At 36.5% G+C, this 17751-nt stretch overlaps 1 protein-coding gene across 6 annotated transcripts in view; it reads left to right on the top strand.

The window, feature by feature from the left end:
- LOC594379 (trichohyalin) overlaps window positions 1–17751 on the top strand; it is a 54688-nt gene that overhangs the window by 22485 nt on the left and 14452 nt on the right. For 3 of the 6 annotated variants that reach the window (XM_030973086.1, XM_030973084.1, XM_030973089.1), the window contains 19 exons: window positions 287–402; window positions 779–951; window positions 1220–1427; window positions 2265–2426; window positions 3178–3336; window positions 3891–4073; window positions 4432–4594; window positions 5239–5429; window positions 5973–6193; window positions 6867–7054; window positions 9487–9516; window positions 10379–10518; window positions 11205–11397; window positions 11810–11952; window positions 13097–13225; window positions 14215–14434; window positions 15023–15096; window positions 15497–15626; window positions 16847–16852. In XM_030973086.1, coding sequence (XP_030828946.1) covers window positions 287–402; window positions 779–951; window positions 1220–1427; window positions 2265–2426; window positions 3178–3336; window positions 3891–4073; window positions 4432–4594; window positions 5239–5429; window positions 5973–6193; window positions 6867–7054; window positions 9487–9516; window positions 10379–10518; window positions 11205–11397; window positions 11810–11952; window positions 13097–13225; window positions 14215–14434; window positions 15023–15096; window positions 15497–15626; window positions 16847–16852 — 2829 coding nt within the window. The remainder of the gene's footprint in view (window positions 1–286; window positions 403–778; window positions 952–1219; window positions 1428–2264; window positions 2427–3177; window positions 3337–3890; window positions 4074–4431; window positions 4595–5238; window positions 5430–5972; window positions 6194–6866; window positions 7055–9486; window positions 9517–10378; window positions 10519–11204; window positions 11398–11809; window positions 11953–13096; window positions 13226–14214; window positions 14435–15022; window positions 15097–15496; window positions 15627–16846; window positions 16853–17751) is intronic. The other 3 variants (XM_030973088.1, XM_030973087.1, XM_030973085.1) reach the window with 3 other exon arrangements.

The raw sequence follows: 17751 nt of genomic DNA, 5'->3' as shown, positions 1-17751 counted from the left end.
GAATATATAATATATCAACGTCATTTTAAAAATTTGTTTAAGTCAAAAGAGTAAAGTTATGCCAATCCCACAACACATCCAAGTACAATGCAAATAATTTTGTAACTCAAAAGGATTATATACATTAAGTCATATTCACTGTTACTATCAAAGCATCAAAGTGCAACATACATCATAGAGTTAACACTATTTTGGCTCTCGGCAATCAATATGGAATTCTTGTTGTACAATGAAATTTAGACCTAAGATCTGATCACACCACTGTCCTTGTTTTTCAATCGTTTAGGAATGAGTGAGGAAGATATAGATCATCTGGAGGAAGAGGAGATCAAACAGGAGGAGGAAGAACTGAAGAAACAACGAAGAAATATCCTTCTGGACCTTGACAACAGATTAGAAGATGTAAGTTGACTTTAATAAGGAAATTTTTAAAGCCTAAATTAGTTTTCAACTTTCAAAGCCACTGCCTTTAAAGTACAAAGTACCAACAAATGGAGTGTCAGTCTTGTTTTGATGACTAGATGACTAAATGCCAGTATTATTTTGATAATTTGATAGAAAGGCTGTATACCTTTTGTTTGTAAAGTATCAAAAGGACATGGTGACAGGCTGACAGGCAGGAGGATACTGAAGATGATGTAAATGTAGACAGTCATGGTGATGATGATTATGATGTTGATGATCAAAAGAATGGTGATTTCAATGATGATTTCAATGATGAAGATGATATGAAGATGACATAGATGACAGTGGTGCTTTTTATTAATTTGCATTGCAGGAGAAAGCAGCCCTGTTGGCCGCTCTGCGAGGTCAGGGCGACAGACTTCAGAGTGAGAAGGAGAGACAAGCAGAGCTAGCCAGGCTGAGAAGAGAACAGAGAAAAGCAAGGCAGGAGGATAAGTTTGAAGCTGCTGCTCTTGTCATGGGGCTAGCACAGAAAGCAGATGATGCGTAAGTTACATAGGAATGAAACTACCAGTCAACCCGAGATGGTGGCATAAGCCTTATTTTCAACTTTGTTTCACAAGTCACCAGTTATGTACCTTATCATCATTATTTTATACTGGTTATTCACAAATGCACTATTTAGTCAGAGTCAAACAAATCTCAATATTTTCATTGCTGCTATTTGGAATGGTCTTTTTGTCAGAAATTGCAGTTATGTCCTCTGTTTCCTGTATGATAACAGCATGATAATCTTGTCATATGGCCTTTATAGGAAGGAGAAAGACCGTAAGCGACAAGAGCAGCTGGCCAAGGAGCGTCTGGCTCAGAGACGTCGCCTGAAGGCAGCTGCCACAGAGACCAAGGAGACTGTGACCCCTGTGATGCTGCCAGAGAATGAGAATGACAAGCAGGGTTTGCAGGAGGCTGTTATCCAAGAGATGGAGATGAAACACTCAACTGAGAGAGATTTCCTCATGCAGGTGAGATGTGATGGGGGTTTGATTGGTGGTATTTGTAGTGGTGGTGCTGGTGGTGGTGATCATGATGATGGTGATGATTATGATGGTGATAACGGTTAGGAGGATGATGATGGTAATAACGGTTAGGAGGATGGTGATGATGATGATGATGATGATAATGATGATGATGATGATGATGATGATGATGATGATGATGATGATGATGATGATGATGATGATGATGATGACAGTGATCATTTGTGACAAGCAGGCTTTGCAGGAGGCTGTGATCCAGGAAATGAAGATGAAACATGCTACTGAGAGAGATTTCCTCATGCAGGTGAGAGGTGGTGGTGAGGAGGAGGATGATAGATCGTGGTTTGTGATGATGATAGATGGTGGTGATGATGATAAAAGGAGGAGGAGGAGGAGGAGCAAGATTATGATGGTGCTAATGATGTTTATAATGATGTTTATTATGGTGATTTAGATGGATATAGTGGTGATGATGAAGAGGTGACGTTGGTGATTAAGCATGTGATGATGATATTATTTTGTCCAGAATCTTAAGTAGAACAAAGAAATATCCAACTAAGTTGAAAGGAACCAGATATTTTAACTCTTTGAAAATGAATGTGCAAAAAGGCCTACACCGTGCAGGTGTCTAATGAATCCCATTTAGTCCATGGACATTTTAGTTCAGTTTTAATGAAGCATAACAGTTCAAGGGCTCTAAATCTGAATTTGAAATTTGTTGTAATATTAATCAGCAATCATTTAAACATTTTAAACTTTTTAAAAAAATTGATGATTGAGAAAATGTAAGCTCTCATGCTTTCATCTTATGTTCCTTTGCAGCTGGTGCAAGATGAGAGCCAGGGAGATCTCAGGAAAACAGCAGGGCTTATGTCTGAGGACAAACGTCAACAGAAACTTGGTGAACTGAAGGAGCAGCGTCGACAGTGGAGGGAAAGTGGACCCACCAAGGAGACTGAGGACGAACAGACAGATATTCTCCGGGTCAGTCATCTCTTTCTCTATCTATCTCGCCTTCCGTTTTCTCTTTCTCCCCCAGTTGACTTCTTTCTCATGCCTGCTTGCTCTCTCTCATAACGCTATTCTCTCACTTTCCTTCTCTTTTCTGTTCTGTTCCATTTCTTTTCTCCCAATTAATGATTTGGTAAATTATAGAAGGTACTGATAACAAGTTTTTGAGAAGCTGAAATATGATTTTGAAATCTTTTAGGGTTAAATCTGATGTATTACACCATGTAATGAAAGTATACAATATTACTAAATAAAAAGCGACATAAAAGAGAAAAAAAAGAACCCTGATTATAAAAAAGAAGTCTTCAGATTTCATATAGAGATGTGAGTTGAGCAGGTATTGATCTCTCTGGTTGTGCTAAACGTTAAACAGGTTCAAACCTTTTTGTGTCTTTCACATAGTGACATTATTGTTCAGTACCTGGAAAATAATCAGATCTGATTGATACATTTCCAGAAGCCTTAACTCACTAATAAGCAAACTCCTTTTCTTTCTTTTCTTCTGTCTTTCATCTTCTTTTTGTCTTCTTTCATTTTTTATTATTTCTTTTTTTTTTACTTAGACCATGGCCCCATCTTATAAAGAGTTGCAATTGATCTGAATCAATCTCAAGTTTACAGTCTCCTATTTGATATGTATATAGATGCCATTGTGCATAAGACGGGGCCCAGATCTTCATTTATAACATTTGAATTTATTTTGATTTTGGATTCTAACACGCAGAAAGGAGTAGCTGTCTTGCTTGAAAGTCGTCTCATTGGGATGAAAGCTATCCAGGGTGGAGAGGCCACTGACGGGGACGTAGAGGTCAGTCTCATCGCTGACCTTCAAGAGAAACAGGACAAAGAGGCTGGCTATCTCATGGATGATCTTGAGAGCAAGGTAAGAAATGGCCTCCTAAGAGCCACAGAAGATTAGCAAAATCAGGATTTAAAGGGAGACTTGGATTAGTAGAACTTGTAATTGAAGAGTGCATGCATAGATCAATGAAGCCATATATCCTGGGCCTATACTGCACCTGTCATTTATTCATCTCCATCGTTATAGTAGAATCCTTGATCCTGATCAATGTGAGGTGTCTACATACAGTGTACAGATCATGTGAAGATAAAGGAAGAGGGAAACTGAAGGTGCTTCAAACATTAAGTTGTTACTCATTTAACCCCAGATTTTACAGTATATTTTTGAAGATATATACATCTACTGATATAGGATGTCACAAAAAAGTGCATTGATATTTCTTCAGGTTTATATCCAACAAGCAAATGTGATGTTATGTATTTGAATGTGCCATGAATGATGCATAGAACATATGATTAAGAATATGAGTTGTATGTACACTGGAATTTTATCTCTTGAAAGTCGCTGTGAAACAAACTTAATGTTTTTCTCCAATATTCTCTTAACCTCTGACCTTTCTTGACCTCTTCCCTCAGAGTGCAATGACCTTAAAGCAGTTGAAGCAGGTGCAGTTCATCGCCCGAGCCAACGGATGGAATGACAATGTGGCTGCCACCGTCCTGGTGACCAAGTCTGATACAGAGATGGTGACTGAGGAACAACTCTTGAAAGCTTTGGAGAGCAAATATGATGTGATGAGAGATAAACTACTGGCAGAGGTGAGACCACTGCAATTCTGTTGTTGGTAGGACTAGGGAATTGTTTATGTCTTTTTGTTATTTTGGGTGGGGGGGGGGGGTGGACAGCAACCTCAAGTCCATATTGGAGACTCATTATTAGGGACTTTTAGATTTGCGTGGACTGATACGTGTGACGTCCATTCAAGGCAGTGCATTAAAAGGATGTCAACCGTAGCCATCCCCATTGTCTTCGTGCGAATCTAAAAGTCCCTATTGCTAGTTCTTTGCAGGCAGTGACTTTGTCCAGTCCTACTAATTCTGAGAGCCTTCCGTTGATAGATTACTTTCAAACTTACAATGTTTATTGTTTTTATTTCTATTAATCTTGTATCTGTAGGCTTTGATCAAGCAGACAGGCGAAGCAGAGTGGGCCAAGCTCACTGAACGTGAGCGTCAGGCTCGTCTTATGAAACTCAAGCTCCAGGAACGTAAGATGAGACAGGAGAATAAGTTTGATGAGGCCAACTCCCTACTCAGTCAGGGCATCAAGGATCAAGCAGGTAGGGGACTTTGATGATGATGATGATGATGATGATGATGATGATGATGATGATGATGATGATGATGATGATGATGATGATGATGATGATGATGATGATGATGATAATGACAATAACATCATTCAAACCCTCACTCAAACAATCAAACAGTCAATCAACAGTCAATCAAACATTCACAAAACTGCAGTTCTAAATTTCAATTAATTTTTTGTAATAAAAATTAGTCCAAAAGGCGATTGGGATTAAGTGTAAAGCGACAATGGTAGGTTATTTTACTTAGCGTTCTCCTCAAGTTATAATTTTCAGGTTATTCATACTGCGGTGTGAAAAATTATTATTATTCCTATTAGAAATTAGCAATATTATTTCTCTTTCTGTATGTTAATGATAAACTTTCAGGAAGGGTGTTCCAAGATATTATGACAAACATTTCAATTCCTTTCATGATTGCTTTTATATCTAAATGCTAAGTAGCACTGTTAACTTCATCCACATTTATTGACATTGTAATGTATTGGTAATCAATCTATGAAGGTTCATTAATATAACAAAGAAAGTTTGCAAAAAAATGTTGAATTCTTTCGTGACTTAAAAACTTGTTAACATCTTCCCATCATACATAAAATTTGGAATTGATTTTTCAGAACTGGCTCGGTTGCTAGGGGCAACCAAGACAGAGCAGGAGGAGAAGTTGAAGCAGCGTCTTGAGAGAAAGAAGCAGTTGAAGGAGGAACGTGAGGCCCAAGGATTGGAGGCCAATGATGAGGTGTTGGATGAGATCGTTCAACATGAGATGTCTCGAAAAGAAATCTTGGAAGACAGAAAGAAGAGACATGTAAGTGGCTCATTACTCTCTCTCTCTCTCTCTCTCTCTCTCTCTCTCTCTTTCTCATGTTCTCTGACAACGGTTCAATGTTGTTTTTTTCTCTTTCTCTTTTTTTCACTCTTTCTCTTCATTTCTTTCTTCTTTCTATCTCTGCCTCTTTATCTTTCTTTTTTTCCCCTCTCTAGCTCTTCTCTCCCTCTCTTTCTCTCTCTCTCTCTCTCTCTCTCTCTCTTGCTTTCTTCTGCTTTTGTCTTTCTTTTGATCTATCTCTTTCCCATGTTCATCATTGTATTTTGAGTAGTAATATATGAAATATCCGGTCTGTTTTCATCTTGGAGTAATATCATGCTCCTTTTTATATTTTTTTCTCCAAACTTAAGCATACAAAGTAAATGTCCCAAGCAAATGTACAGTAGTCTACGGCCTTTTTTTTTCTCATTTTCAAACATCGACATGACAGACAAGCTCTATGCATGGTAGTTTATGAGCTGACATCTCATAAATATTGAGCTACATGTAAGTATATAATATCTTTCTCTCTTGTGATGCTAGAACATTCTTGAAGGACTAAACAACCACTTTGAGGATGAGAAGAATGCTCTGCTGGCTGCGTTGAGGAGTCAGGACGATACCCTGCAGAGTGAGAAGGAGAGACAGCTGGCCCTGGCTAAGCTCAGGAGGGACCAACGCAAGCTGCAGGATGAAGAGAAGTTTGAGGCAGCTGCTGCCCTCTTTGGATTGGCACAGCAGCATGAGAAGACCAGAGAGGCCAAGTAAGTCCACAGAAATAGAATTTGTGAGACATGTCTGTAAATACACAAGTATATAGATCGCTAGAAATGTACATGTAGTATTTAGCATGTTGTAATTGTCATTGTCATCATATCTATCACTCTTACTGGGATTTTCCAGAAGTAAAAAAGGTACAATAGCAAGAAAAATACAAATTTGATTCATTTGTACATTGATATACATGAACCATGGATCTGGTAGTAGCACATAGTGTACAAACATGTATACATGCATCACTCGTACATGTATGTAAATCTAGACCAATACATGTATGTAGCAGTAATTGGTCATTGATCAAACTTATTGGATAAACTATAAATAATTGCATTTTTTACATTTTTCGCAACAATTATCTAATTATATAAGCATGATTTATAAAGGCATTACAAATGTAGGGAAATATACTTTATTCTTCCATAAATTTTCTCAAATCTCACCAGAGGGAATTTCTTCAACTTCAATTGTCAGTTAATCGAGAGCCAGAAGGGCGTTAAAGTCTGCTAAACTATACGATGAATGCCTTTCTGGCTCCAGACGATATGGTATGTAAAGCAGTGCAGAAAGAGTTTATATGTGTCCTTGAATGTGAATTGCTCCCCCTTGCTTTCACCTCGACTTAATCCTGTTTTGCTATTACTCCACCTCCATCCGTAGCTACGAGAAGGACAAGGAGCGTCAAAAGCAGCTTGCTAGGGAGAGGCTGGCAGCTAGGAGAGCCAAGATGGCTGGTGATGAGAAAGGGGAGCAGGCCAAGCATCTTACTAGGTCTGACATCCAAGAACAGCTCTTGCTGGAGGAGAAGGAGAATGCCAAAGCGGATGCAGCACATGCCACCAAGTCAGGTAAGAGGCATTCCTCTCAAGCTTACATGTATACATGCGGTGGTGGGAATGTGATCATAATTCACTATCTCATAATACTTTAGTGGAGGTTTTTCTTAGGAGTAAGGAGATTTATTTAAGATTTACTTTTAGAATTGCTCTACAATTACTTGCAAACTAATCTGTCTTTCATTAGAGCATTTGGGAGAGTTATGTAAAATTTCAGTTATTTCTTTGAATGACTTTCAATCTACTCTGAACTTCATGACCTTTATACTATATTTTTTTTAATTTTGTCCAAAGAGCAAGAATGAAAATATTGTGTTTTTTTAGTTTTAATTATTTACTAAGGAAATAAATAAAAGTAATCCAGGGTAAATAATTCATTTTATAAAGTAGAACTTTTCATATGAATTCAAGACTTTTGCATTTGTCAACACTAACTGATTCTAATAAGCCATTTATTTATTTCTATATACAATTTACTAATGCACCAACTTATACATCAGAAAGTTGCATTCTTTTTGACTGATCAATATTGTTTTATTCACTTCATTTACATGGTTTCCTTTTTGATAGAATAGTTTGCACTTTCATATCCTCATACTCACCTCATTTACATCTACTTAAAGTTGCTTAAAGTTCAGAAAAGATTTTTACTTCATCTACATTTGCATCATCTACATTTGCATTAAACAAATGTTGAAGGCAAGAATGCACTTTATTAAATGCTATACCTACCATCTTTGTTGTGGCTGATATAAGAGTTTTAGATCAAATATGAGCTAGGGGTAATTGTTCCTGCAAGGGTGAAACTGAAGAAATTGAAACCTTCGTTAGAGGCAAGGATTGTGCCAATTTGTAGACGGCTGCTTATTCATATTTAGGTGCATGTGAATTAGTTGTTTTTTGCCTGTATTATATATTGCTTAGTAATTATTACCACATTTTTCTAGTAATCTACTATTCATTTATTGATACTAATGCTTGCCCATGTGATAGTTGCAATTATGTTGACGATAACTGAGTCAATTGTGTCACATTATTTTTCATTATATACCTCACTTAAGAAATCCAGCCATCTGATTGGTCAAAATTGCATTCATAAACTTTAACTATTCCTGTAAAATTCCCGGTAAAATTCCCGGTAAAATTCCCGGTAAAATTCCAAACCCATGCATGTAATAGTTTTAAAAAATAGTTTTAAAATCCCAGTAACCATGGTTACCCATAGCTTTACATGTTTAAAATGGTTTGAGCGATCAAGGATACCGTACGTGTGCGAAGAATTGGTCGGTATTTTCATACAAGACAAGACAATTCCAAACAAGACAAAAATGGCTAAAGAAACTCTTCCAAGATTTCAACTTATCAAATGCAAGACTCGCTGATAGCAAGAACAACAAAAAGGGTACGTGAAATTATCCATAAACATGTTCGTTTAGTTGCTGAAAAAGCATAGACGTAGACAAAAATAGATCTAGAGTCTAGTAGTCAGGGTGTCTGATCGCGCACCCGATGTTGTGTGTTAAAATTCTTCCCATAGAGATTGCACGCAATGCAGTCTTTATACAGTCTACGTGCATTGCGCGACCATGCAAAAAAAGTCAAGTTTTTTTTTTCAATTCGAGATTCAAACCTTTATCTGTTGTGATCCTGAAGGTGATACTCAATAAGTGAGGTGTGATATGAAAGCGCAGGTTCTTCTCCCTATTACCCACAGGGCCGGCCCACCCCCAAAATTGTAAAAATATCTTGCTTAGACTAGAATCTAGATCTAGTCTACTCTCAAAGATACACTCATAAAAAACAACCGTGCAGATAAACTAGAAAAAGGCCAAGGCGGTGTCATTAGTTGACTCTTTTGTTTTCGGCATATAAAAGTATTGATGACTGCTTTAATATTCGAGAAATAGTTGCTTTTTATACGCTCTCGGGAAGGTTACAATTGGGCTATTGCCCTCGGCACGCCTTGGGCAATAGCACAATTCTAATCTTCCCTTGAGCGTATAAAACAACTATTTCTCTCAAAGCAGTCATTAATACTATATTATTTTCTTCCTTTATCCTGAATTAGTTGTTTGTTTATAATTTGAACACATATAACGATAAGATTATAAAAGTCCTAAATGAATCTTTTTGATACGTCATAATAAAGACATCTCAATTTGAATCTAACACTTGCATTTGATAACATTGACCCATTCTAACTAACAAGAATTCAATCTTGCATGACGTAACCTTTTCTATATATATAGATATATTAACACCATATTAAAGCTGCATTTAGACAGAATGCTAGATAGCTCACTAGATAGACATGACCTCTATAACACTTTAACCTTCTAATAAGATCCATTCAGTGGGAGAACTTATTTCATTGTATCACCTCATGTGCATTGCTTCCATCATGTGTGCACCATCTCCATCTACCTTATGATCAACTACATCAGCCAAGGGAGATGTTCTTGTTATGAATCAAGGTAATTCAAATTGAAGGCAAGATGATAAGCACCAATTCATTTGACACTTCCATTAGTTATTATTTTTATTGCATAAATTAAGTTTAGTGTAATGCTTGTCCAAGGTATGTTCACAGATTGGATTTTAATGCCTGGCTTTGCCTTGTCTGTTTTCACCTCTTTTTTGTGTGAACATTTTACTGGAATGGTAATGAAGTTATGAATTATGCATTTCATTTAAAAGAAATATGATAATTTTGGATGTATGCTAACAAACGATATTATGTAGTAAATTTCTTCTGCAAAATTGGTTCCATTTCAATTTTGTGTAAAAAAAAAAATTAAATTCACAAACACATGTTAAAATACATCATCAAGATTTGGTAAAAACTTAATTGTAAACATTATAGTAGGTAAACATATGTCCAGATCCTTTAAATTTTACAAAGTGACTTGTGATGAAATGCATTTTGCCCATCACTTTCCCCTTTTTTACTTTCTAGTCATATATCAGAGCAAGGGTTTTTGTGTGTTGTTCTTAGAGTTTCTTAATTCTTGATGCCAAAATGTATAATAGTTTGTCATTCCCTTCAGTATGTACTAACACAGCCATGCATACATTATCTATGTGTATGTATGAGGGAAAGTCCAAGGTTAGTTAATATCCCATACGTTACAAGGTATAAGGGTGGCTCGAACATTTATTGATATCAGCATTAATATTTTACTGGATATGTGGTCTTATACCCTGCTGTAGGAAGGCCATCATCTTAATACACTGATTAGTTACACTAACTTCATAGATGTGGTCCGTAATGTATGGGACCATGTATTGCAATGATTTGAAACTAATCATCTTATCACGACTCTGTTTGCACCTAAGATCCGGTATCCCTGGTTTCTACGGTGATGGATGAGGTAGATAAGAAGCAGAGCAGTGAGCGAGATGTCCTGGTCACTCTCATAGATGGTGCCATGGCTAACTCCAAGGAACGCACAAGGCTGGAGGAACTAGCTCTCAAGGTAGGCTAGCTTGCATGCTTCAAAATCCAAACATTGTTTCAAGTTTCAAGTTTATTTGTTTCACATTTCACAAAAAAAGTATTCACATAATTGACAAAATTAGAACATAATATGAAATATACTAAAAGTGTCACATTATATAATTAATTCTTTGAAAAGAAGTCGAAATTAATTGTATTGAATAGAAGGGTACAGGGTGAAATGTGAGGAACCTATTAAAACATTGTTAATCCAAGGGTTGAGGGTTTGAATCTAAGCTTAACACTAATGTCCTTTGGCGAGACATTAACCAACATTAACCAACATTAAGCACTCTCCACCCAGGTGTGAATGGGTATTTGGCAATCGCTAGGGTAATAGTAGTTGCAGGGCTCTCAGGAAGAACAGCGTTGAAGGTGATACGACTTCCCTTGGTAAACAAAATTATTAGTATTATAATTATTATCATATTATTAAAATTATATCTTATTTTATCAAGATATGTGTTAAATGTAATATCCAAGACTAGGCTACCACCATATCATAGAAAAGGTGCATACATGTCGTCCACATGTTTAAAGGTATTTCATGTTGTTTGTTAGGTAATTTTTTCATTGTTTTTAACTGGATCGTTACCTGCGAGCAAAGCACAAAATAGAAGGAGTAATCAATAATGCTAAAACCAAATTATGCATGTGTTGACCCAGGACCTGTTAGCCCAGCTGGAAGCCCTGAAAGAGGAGAGACGTCAGCTGCGTGAGGATTCTGATCTGGAGTTTGGTGATGTAGACGTGAGTGGGCTTAGTGAGGAGGAGCTATCCAGACATCTCACACAGGTCTCTGAGTATCAGGAGCAGCAGCATCGACTCCTCAAGAGCGCTATAAACATCAAGATAGAAAGTAAGCATATTATAGCATCTGAACATTGTAAACACAGACAACTGTCATGAATCGTTCACAATGGCCATTGTCACTGCAAGAATTTTCTCTTTTTTTACAATTTGGATAAATTCAGTGTGTTAATGATGTAGAGAATTGAAGTGTACATACGTAGACCATTCTTGGAACTTGTGAAAGTTTTATGTACACATAGATATTACATTACTTTAATGATCACCGAATGAAAGAGAGAGAGAGAGAGAGAGGGACAGAGAATGACAGACCGTCGGATAGATAGACAGACATATGAACAGACATAGAAGAAACAAGATTCCACAGCTTCTTAAATGTCATTAAAAATCTTATCTCCCAGGACAAAGACCAAAATTATAAAATCTCCTATCCTCTCCCAAATTGTTCTTCTACCCACCAGTGATGCGGCGTTCCTTGATTGAGGAGAAGCGTTTATCACTAGAAGAGATTGAGGAGGAGCTTGCTGTCATGATGTTATCAGAGCTTCAACAGAAACAGAGTGTAGAGGTCAATGCTCTTCATCATGTTCTAGAAGGCTTCCCGGTTAGTTATCCCATCTATTATCATACTTCACTTCTACCCTTATTTAGATCTCACTTGCACACCAGCAAAGCTAGTTCTCTCATTTGTTAGTAAATGTTTAAAAATCTTTTTTTTGTAATGCATTATCATATTCTGTTGCATTATGTTTTTGTTATTCATATCCTTTTTTTATCAGCTGCTTTGCTTTGAATTCATTGTCAAAAATTGTTGAGCAAGATTATCCCCATTTTTTGCAATGCAACACAGTCAAACATTTTTATCATGCTTCTTGCTTGTTTTCTTAGATATGTATTACTACATAGTTCTTTCAATGCTTTCCCTATAAATATATATACATGCAGTTACAGATGCTTTCATAGTGCTCCTACTTTGCCATACTTATTGCATATTAATGGAATTTTCCTGAAGTTTAATAAAAGTGCATATCCTCATATAAATGTATATCTCATTCACAACTTACCTGTAGTTTTTATAAGCTGAAGGCAGGTATCTGTTTGCAAAGTAGATAATAAACTTGCATGTATTATTTACTTCACTATTGCCAGCCATTTAAGCATTATACATTATAAGTTTGCCTCACTTGTTTATAACTTTTCACATATAAATCTTTGCTCAATATGATGAACATGAATATTCCATTTAGGAGAAATTACCTTTTTTAAACAATATGTAATGACGCAAAATATGTCAATTGATATGTTTGAAATGAAAGCAAGAGTGTTTTTTCTTCAAAATTGACTTTACTTCTTAAATCTTTGTAATAAAACAAAAATAATAAAACAAAAGAATTGTGATATAATTATGTCCCATTGTGAGATTTCTATTCTCTCAAATGATTGTATATAAAATATCCCCCCCCCCCCTCCACAATATAAATGGAATATTCATGTTCAGCTTAGCTCTTTCACAGACCCTTCTGAGAGTAACTGTAGTGCCTAATAGCCTCTGCAAATAATATGTCTTTTCTGTCAATCATGATACAGTATTTGCAGAAGTTTATTATAGCACTCATTACTTCTCAGAGGGGAGTAGCTATTCTCATGCAGCATTATAATCAAACTATATCTCTAATCACCATTACTTTCCTCTGCGATTCACACCCCTGCCTCGATCTCCACCATCCTCTTCACATTCCATCCATCAGGGGGATAATAGCAAACCCCAGGGCCATCCAGGTGGCCTGGATAAGCGACATAGTATGGCATCGATAGCGTCTGGTGTGGGACACTCATTCAAAGAATTATTCTTCTCAGAATCCACTGAAGTCATAAAGGTAACGTGCACATCAGACCAATGATGTGAGCTAGGGCCTGTCCTCTACATATTCTACATTCACTTCTCTCCATGTCATATATATGCTTCTCTTATTTTCATTATCCATATTGCATCATATTAGAAAAGCTATCACCTCTTGCATCCAAAATACATATTGTAGCATTATGCCTTAGAATGCTTTAGAAAAGCCTTAGAATTCTTCCAATACTTTTATTTCATTTTACAGATTTCATAGTTATTCAGATTTGTGTAGGGGTAGGTATTCTAATGGCCCTGTTATTTTATTTTATTTCATGTAAATAAGCTTATAAATATGGTATCCGGGAAGTCAAGTTGTTTGCAGAATATAGAAAAGTTGTTTGACACACAAAGGAGGATAGTACAAAAGAGGTTGTTTTCAAATGCATTTGTTTTTATGATCCAATAAAGCTTTGTCTTTAGTCACAGCTAATTCATTCAAGTCTGCATATCTCAAGGATTCAAGCATTTCTGAACTCAGCCTTCCCAAAATGAATTCTTTGCACACGACTGAATCTCAAATGCAGCTCTTGTAAAGTCTATTGAAAGAGTTTGACACAGTTAAAATGGATAATGTATTTTTTTAGACATCACTGATAAATCAGATACTTTAGGCTATAAGAGTCTATTGGTGATTTCTGGACCAGATTTGATCGAAGTAAGTTCTCTTCATTTTCTTAAGACTGGATAGTCACACCATGCAGGAATGGCATGTTTGGGCAAGTCCAAGGTATCCCATATACCTTCCCAAGAGAAAGAAACATAAACTAACATTATAGGTCACAATTGTAATTTCCTTGTTATTAGGCCTGATCCAAGCCCTATTAGGACTGTCAACATTACTTAGGTATACTTACAACTCTGATGATGTCCTGGATGCATGACAGTAACATTCAGGATGGATTACTGAAGACTTCCCCATTTACACTAAGTCCATACCTTTACCTCCCTTTCAATCATTCATCATAGAATGAAGAGTTCCTTCACCAGATGAAGGTCACCCAGCGCAGAGCTCGGCGGGAGGGATGGCTGGACAATGTGGCGGTCACTGTGTTTGACCACACTACGGTCACCCTTGAGATGACCACAGAGATCGAGGAGATGACTAGAAGGATCCAGGCTAGAGAGGGCGCCCTGCTGACCATGGACAAAGAGCTTGAGGAGAAGAAGGCAGAGGTTATGAAGAATGGTGAGTGCAATATTGGGTCAAAAGGAAAGGCAGTTGTAAAGCCGATGACCCAGCATTTTGTTGTTGCATCAACATTTGCTGCTGTGATTATTTGCCAAGGTTTTCAATTTCATCAAAGATATAGCTTTGAGGTTGAAGTTTGAATCAGGTTTAGGTTAGGTTTTGGATTTAGGATTAGGGTTAGGTATAGTTTTTGGTTCAAAGTTGAAGCTAGGATTTGTTTTGGTGTTGGTAATTGACCGCGTTGAGCAGCTCTTGCCTAAGGGTTTTACCCAGATTTAAGATCTTTGGACAAATGAAGTGACTTTTATGTTATGGGTAAGTTGAAGGAAAAGTCCCATATGCATCAAATCAAATAGAAGTTTACAGTTCGATCAACTTGATTACCTAACCAGAGCAGTTACATGTCAAAATAACAAGCGAAGTGATGTTTAAATTTCACTATAGATTTTTTTCTCTTGTTAATCATTCAAAAACAAGGTCTTCAATATACTCAAACATATTTTGATTTGTGGAATTGATTAACCATTGAAATACTTATTAATATGCAAGAGTTATGTTTTATTTTGTCATTTTGTGTTTTTGCAGAGAGTGGCAGAACTGCAGAGGAACTAGATGCAATGATTGCCAAGCTAGAGAAGGAGTATGCAGATAGAAAGAAGGTAATACCTCCATGTTCATCAAATAATATGAATCATGTTTTACATTTATGCCGTATAAATAGTGTGATATTATTATTATTTAATTATTAGTGAACAAGGGGGTAATTGTCAGGGGGTAGGGGGTATAAATGACCAAAGGTGTCGTTGGCAACAAGGTGCACAGTGCTTAATTATTTTTACTCTAGTCAAGTCCTTCCAGTTTCTTGTAATATGATGGACCAGGACTTCTTTCTAACATGGAATTCTCTATGTCTTTAACTTCCAGTCCTGTTTCTTCTCAGAACACATCTATATGTGTATTACTGACATACGTACAACTTGACTTCTTTGTGTGTAATTCTTAGAATCTTGAAAGCCCTTTGTAACAGATTTGCATTTGTGATTTCTGCTCGTACTACAGGCTCTTGAAGAGGAGCAGACCAGGGAGAGGAGGCAGGAGGCAGAGATGAAAGATGTCAACCAGGAGCTGGAGCAGAAGGAGCAAGATCTTCAGAACCTGGAACAGGAAATGCAGGAAGCCATTGAGAACGGTGAGAATCAGAAATGTACAGTCTTACTTGAAGAATTTAGTCTGATTAACAAGCGCTTTTGTTATAAGTAAAAATGATTTTATGATACATAAAGCTACCTCGGTCAAACTATAATGTATGTTTTTATATTGTATGATCTAAACCAGGCCTTCTCAACTAGATTATTAGAAGCGCCGAAACAAAAATTTATTGAGGTTGAAGTGCCAACCTGTATGTTTGGTGAATGCGAGGGAGCATAGCAACCGAGCCGATACTGGGTGGGGTCCAGGGGCGAAGCCCCCGGAAGCTAGTGGATTTTAGGGCGTTTTTAAGGCCCAGATGTGGCATTTTTAACACCTTTTTGTTCCATAAAACATCAATCATAATTTCATATTGATGTGAAATAATTACTACAATTCCTGGCTAAAATCTACACTGGAAGTTAATTTATATGTAGTTATTTTGGTGCAATAAGCACGGAAAATGTCAAAATGAAGTGAAAATCAAACAAACAAAATGGCTTGCTTACATTTTGGGCTCAACTTCGACTGCGACTTTTTGATTTTGCTGAGTTTTTTATTTCAAAATATAATTTTTTAATTTGTTCTTTCTTTAATTTTTAATTTTTATTTATTTTTAATTGATTTTTTGGTACAGCCGCGCGCCACTCTGACTGACCGCAAGCGGCACGAGTGGCGCGCGCGCTGCCAATTGAGAAGGCCTGATCTAAACTAATTCACTTTGCATCAATTACTGACATTAGTACAATTTTACAATGGCCCAGTAAAGAGACACACACTCTTGAAGTGGGGTATTAATAGTACCCAGTGTTGTTAGGGTTAAGTTAGTTCTTGAGCTGACTTGACTTAAGATTAAGAGGCAGCTAGAATAATCTTCCACCACCTTTTGACTTGACTATAAAGTAAGAGGTAACTTTTAACACTATATCAAAACTGCAATGACTTGATTCAGTCTCAACTCACATCTTAAATGATACATTACTAGACTTGCCATCTCAACTCAATTCATGTCCAAGGCTGTTAGATTTATCATTAAGTCATATTAGAAAACCTCTTTGCGAATAGTAGTATAATCTTCACCTTGACTCTTTCGTTCACTCTCTTTTTCTTTCTTTTTTTGGGGGGAGGGAGGGATTGTGCCGTTTGTTAATGTCCAAAACATACTGGTCAGTTTGTGCATCACTAATTAATTTATACTTTGTCACTTCCATTATTTTACAGACAAAAGTAAGTACCAGTCATGACAATGTGAAAGTTTACTAATTCAAAGTGTGTTTTTGTTTTATTCCCCTATGTCCATTGTGTACAGTATGACTAACAACTGCATGGATGATGATGATGAATGTGGTTTTGAAGTTGGGATAAAAAAAGTTTTAGTATTCTATATTTGTTCCCTAATCTTTAATTTCTCCTTGTTTTTCTCCCATTCACTCTATTTGATATCTGCAAGCCTTTTAGTGTTGTTCAAGTACTTCTCTCTCTCACCTCCAAAATTGTATAGAGTGTGTGATATTTTATGTCTTGGTCAGGTTTGATGTGTCTTGCCAAAGGTGTAGATGAGTAGTTGGTTGATGTGGTAACCAATGTTAGGGTATTGGCTGAAAATTGAGATTTAGGGCTATGCTAAGTTCAAACTTCCTAATGGTAAAAATAAAATGATTTAGGATTGTTGTGATTTCCTTTCAGATTGAACCAAAAGAAATAATTTCCTTTACTCTTGAAATATTGCCCCTTTAAAAGTAATGAGGCTCTATGTTTTGAAGTAATATTTTAGTATTTCTTTCAAACTATGTTGAAAGATGTATAACATCAAAACACTCTTACATTTATTTGGGAAGTGTCCTATGGGCAGTGCTGTTTGTGGAAGCACTTGTCAGTGACTATTTGATGTGAAACATGGAAAATGGAAGGAGAAACTTAAAAGACATCTTTGGAACCAAATAATTGCTTTTGATAAAAGCAGACAGATATGCAGAACTCCTCCAAAAAAAAATTAGGAAAATCAGACAAGAATTTATTTTAAATCTGTGAATCTTTTGGTAATATGGAGATTAATACCTGATTTAGACAAATTGGCAGCTCAGTCATGATATTGTGATGTTATTACTACCGGTTTTCAGTTTTCT

The sequence above is a fragment of the Strongylocentrotus purpuratus genome, unplaced genomic scaffold (genome assembly GCF_000002235.5).
Source record: "Strongylocentrotus purpuratus isolate Spur 01 unplaced genomic scaffold, Spur_5.0 spur5_scaffold_6, whole genome shotgun sequence".
Lineage (NCBI taxonomy): Eukaryota > Metazoa > Echinodermata > Echinoidea > Camarodonta > Strongylocentrotidae > Strongylocentrotus > Strongylocentrotus purpuratus.
Note: the sequence above shows the minus strand (reverse complement) of the source record. Positions and strands in the feature narration are given on the sequence as shown.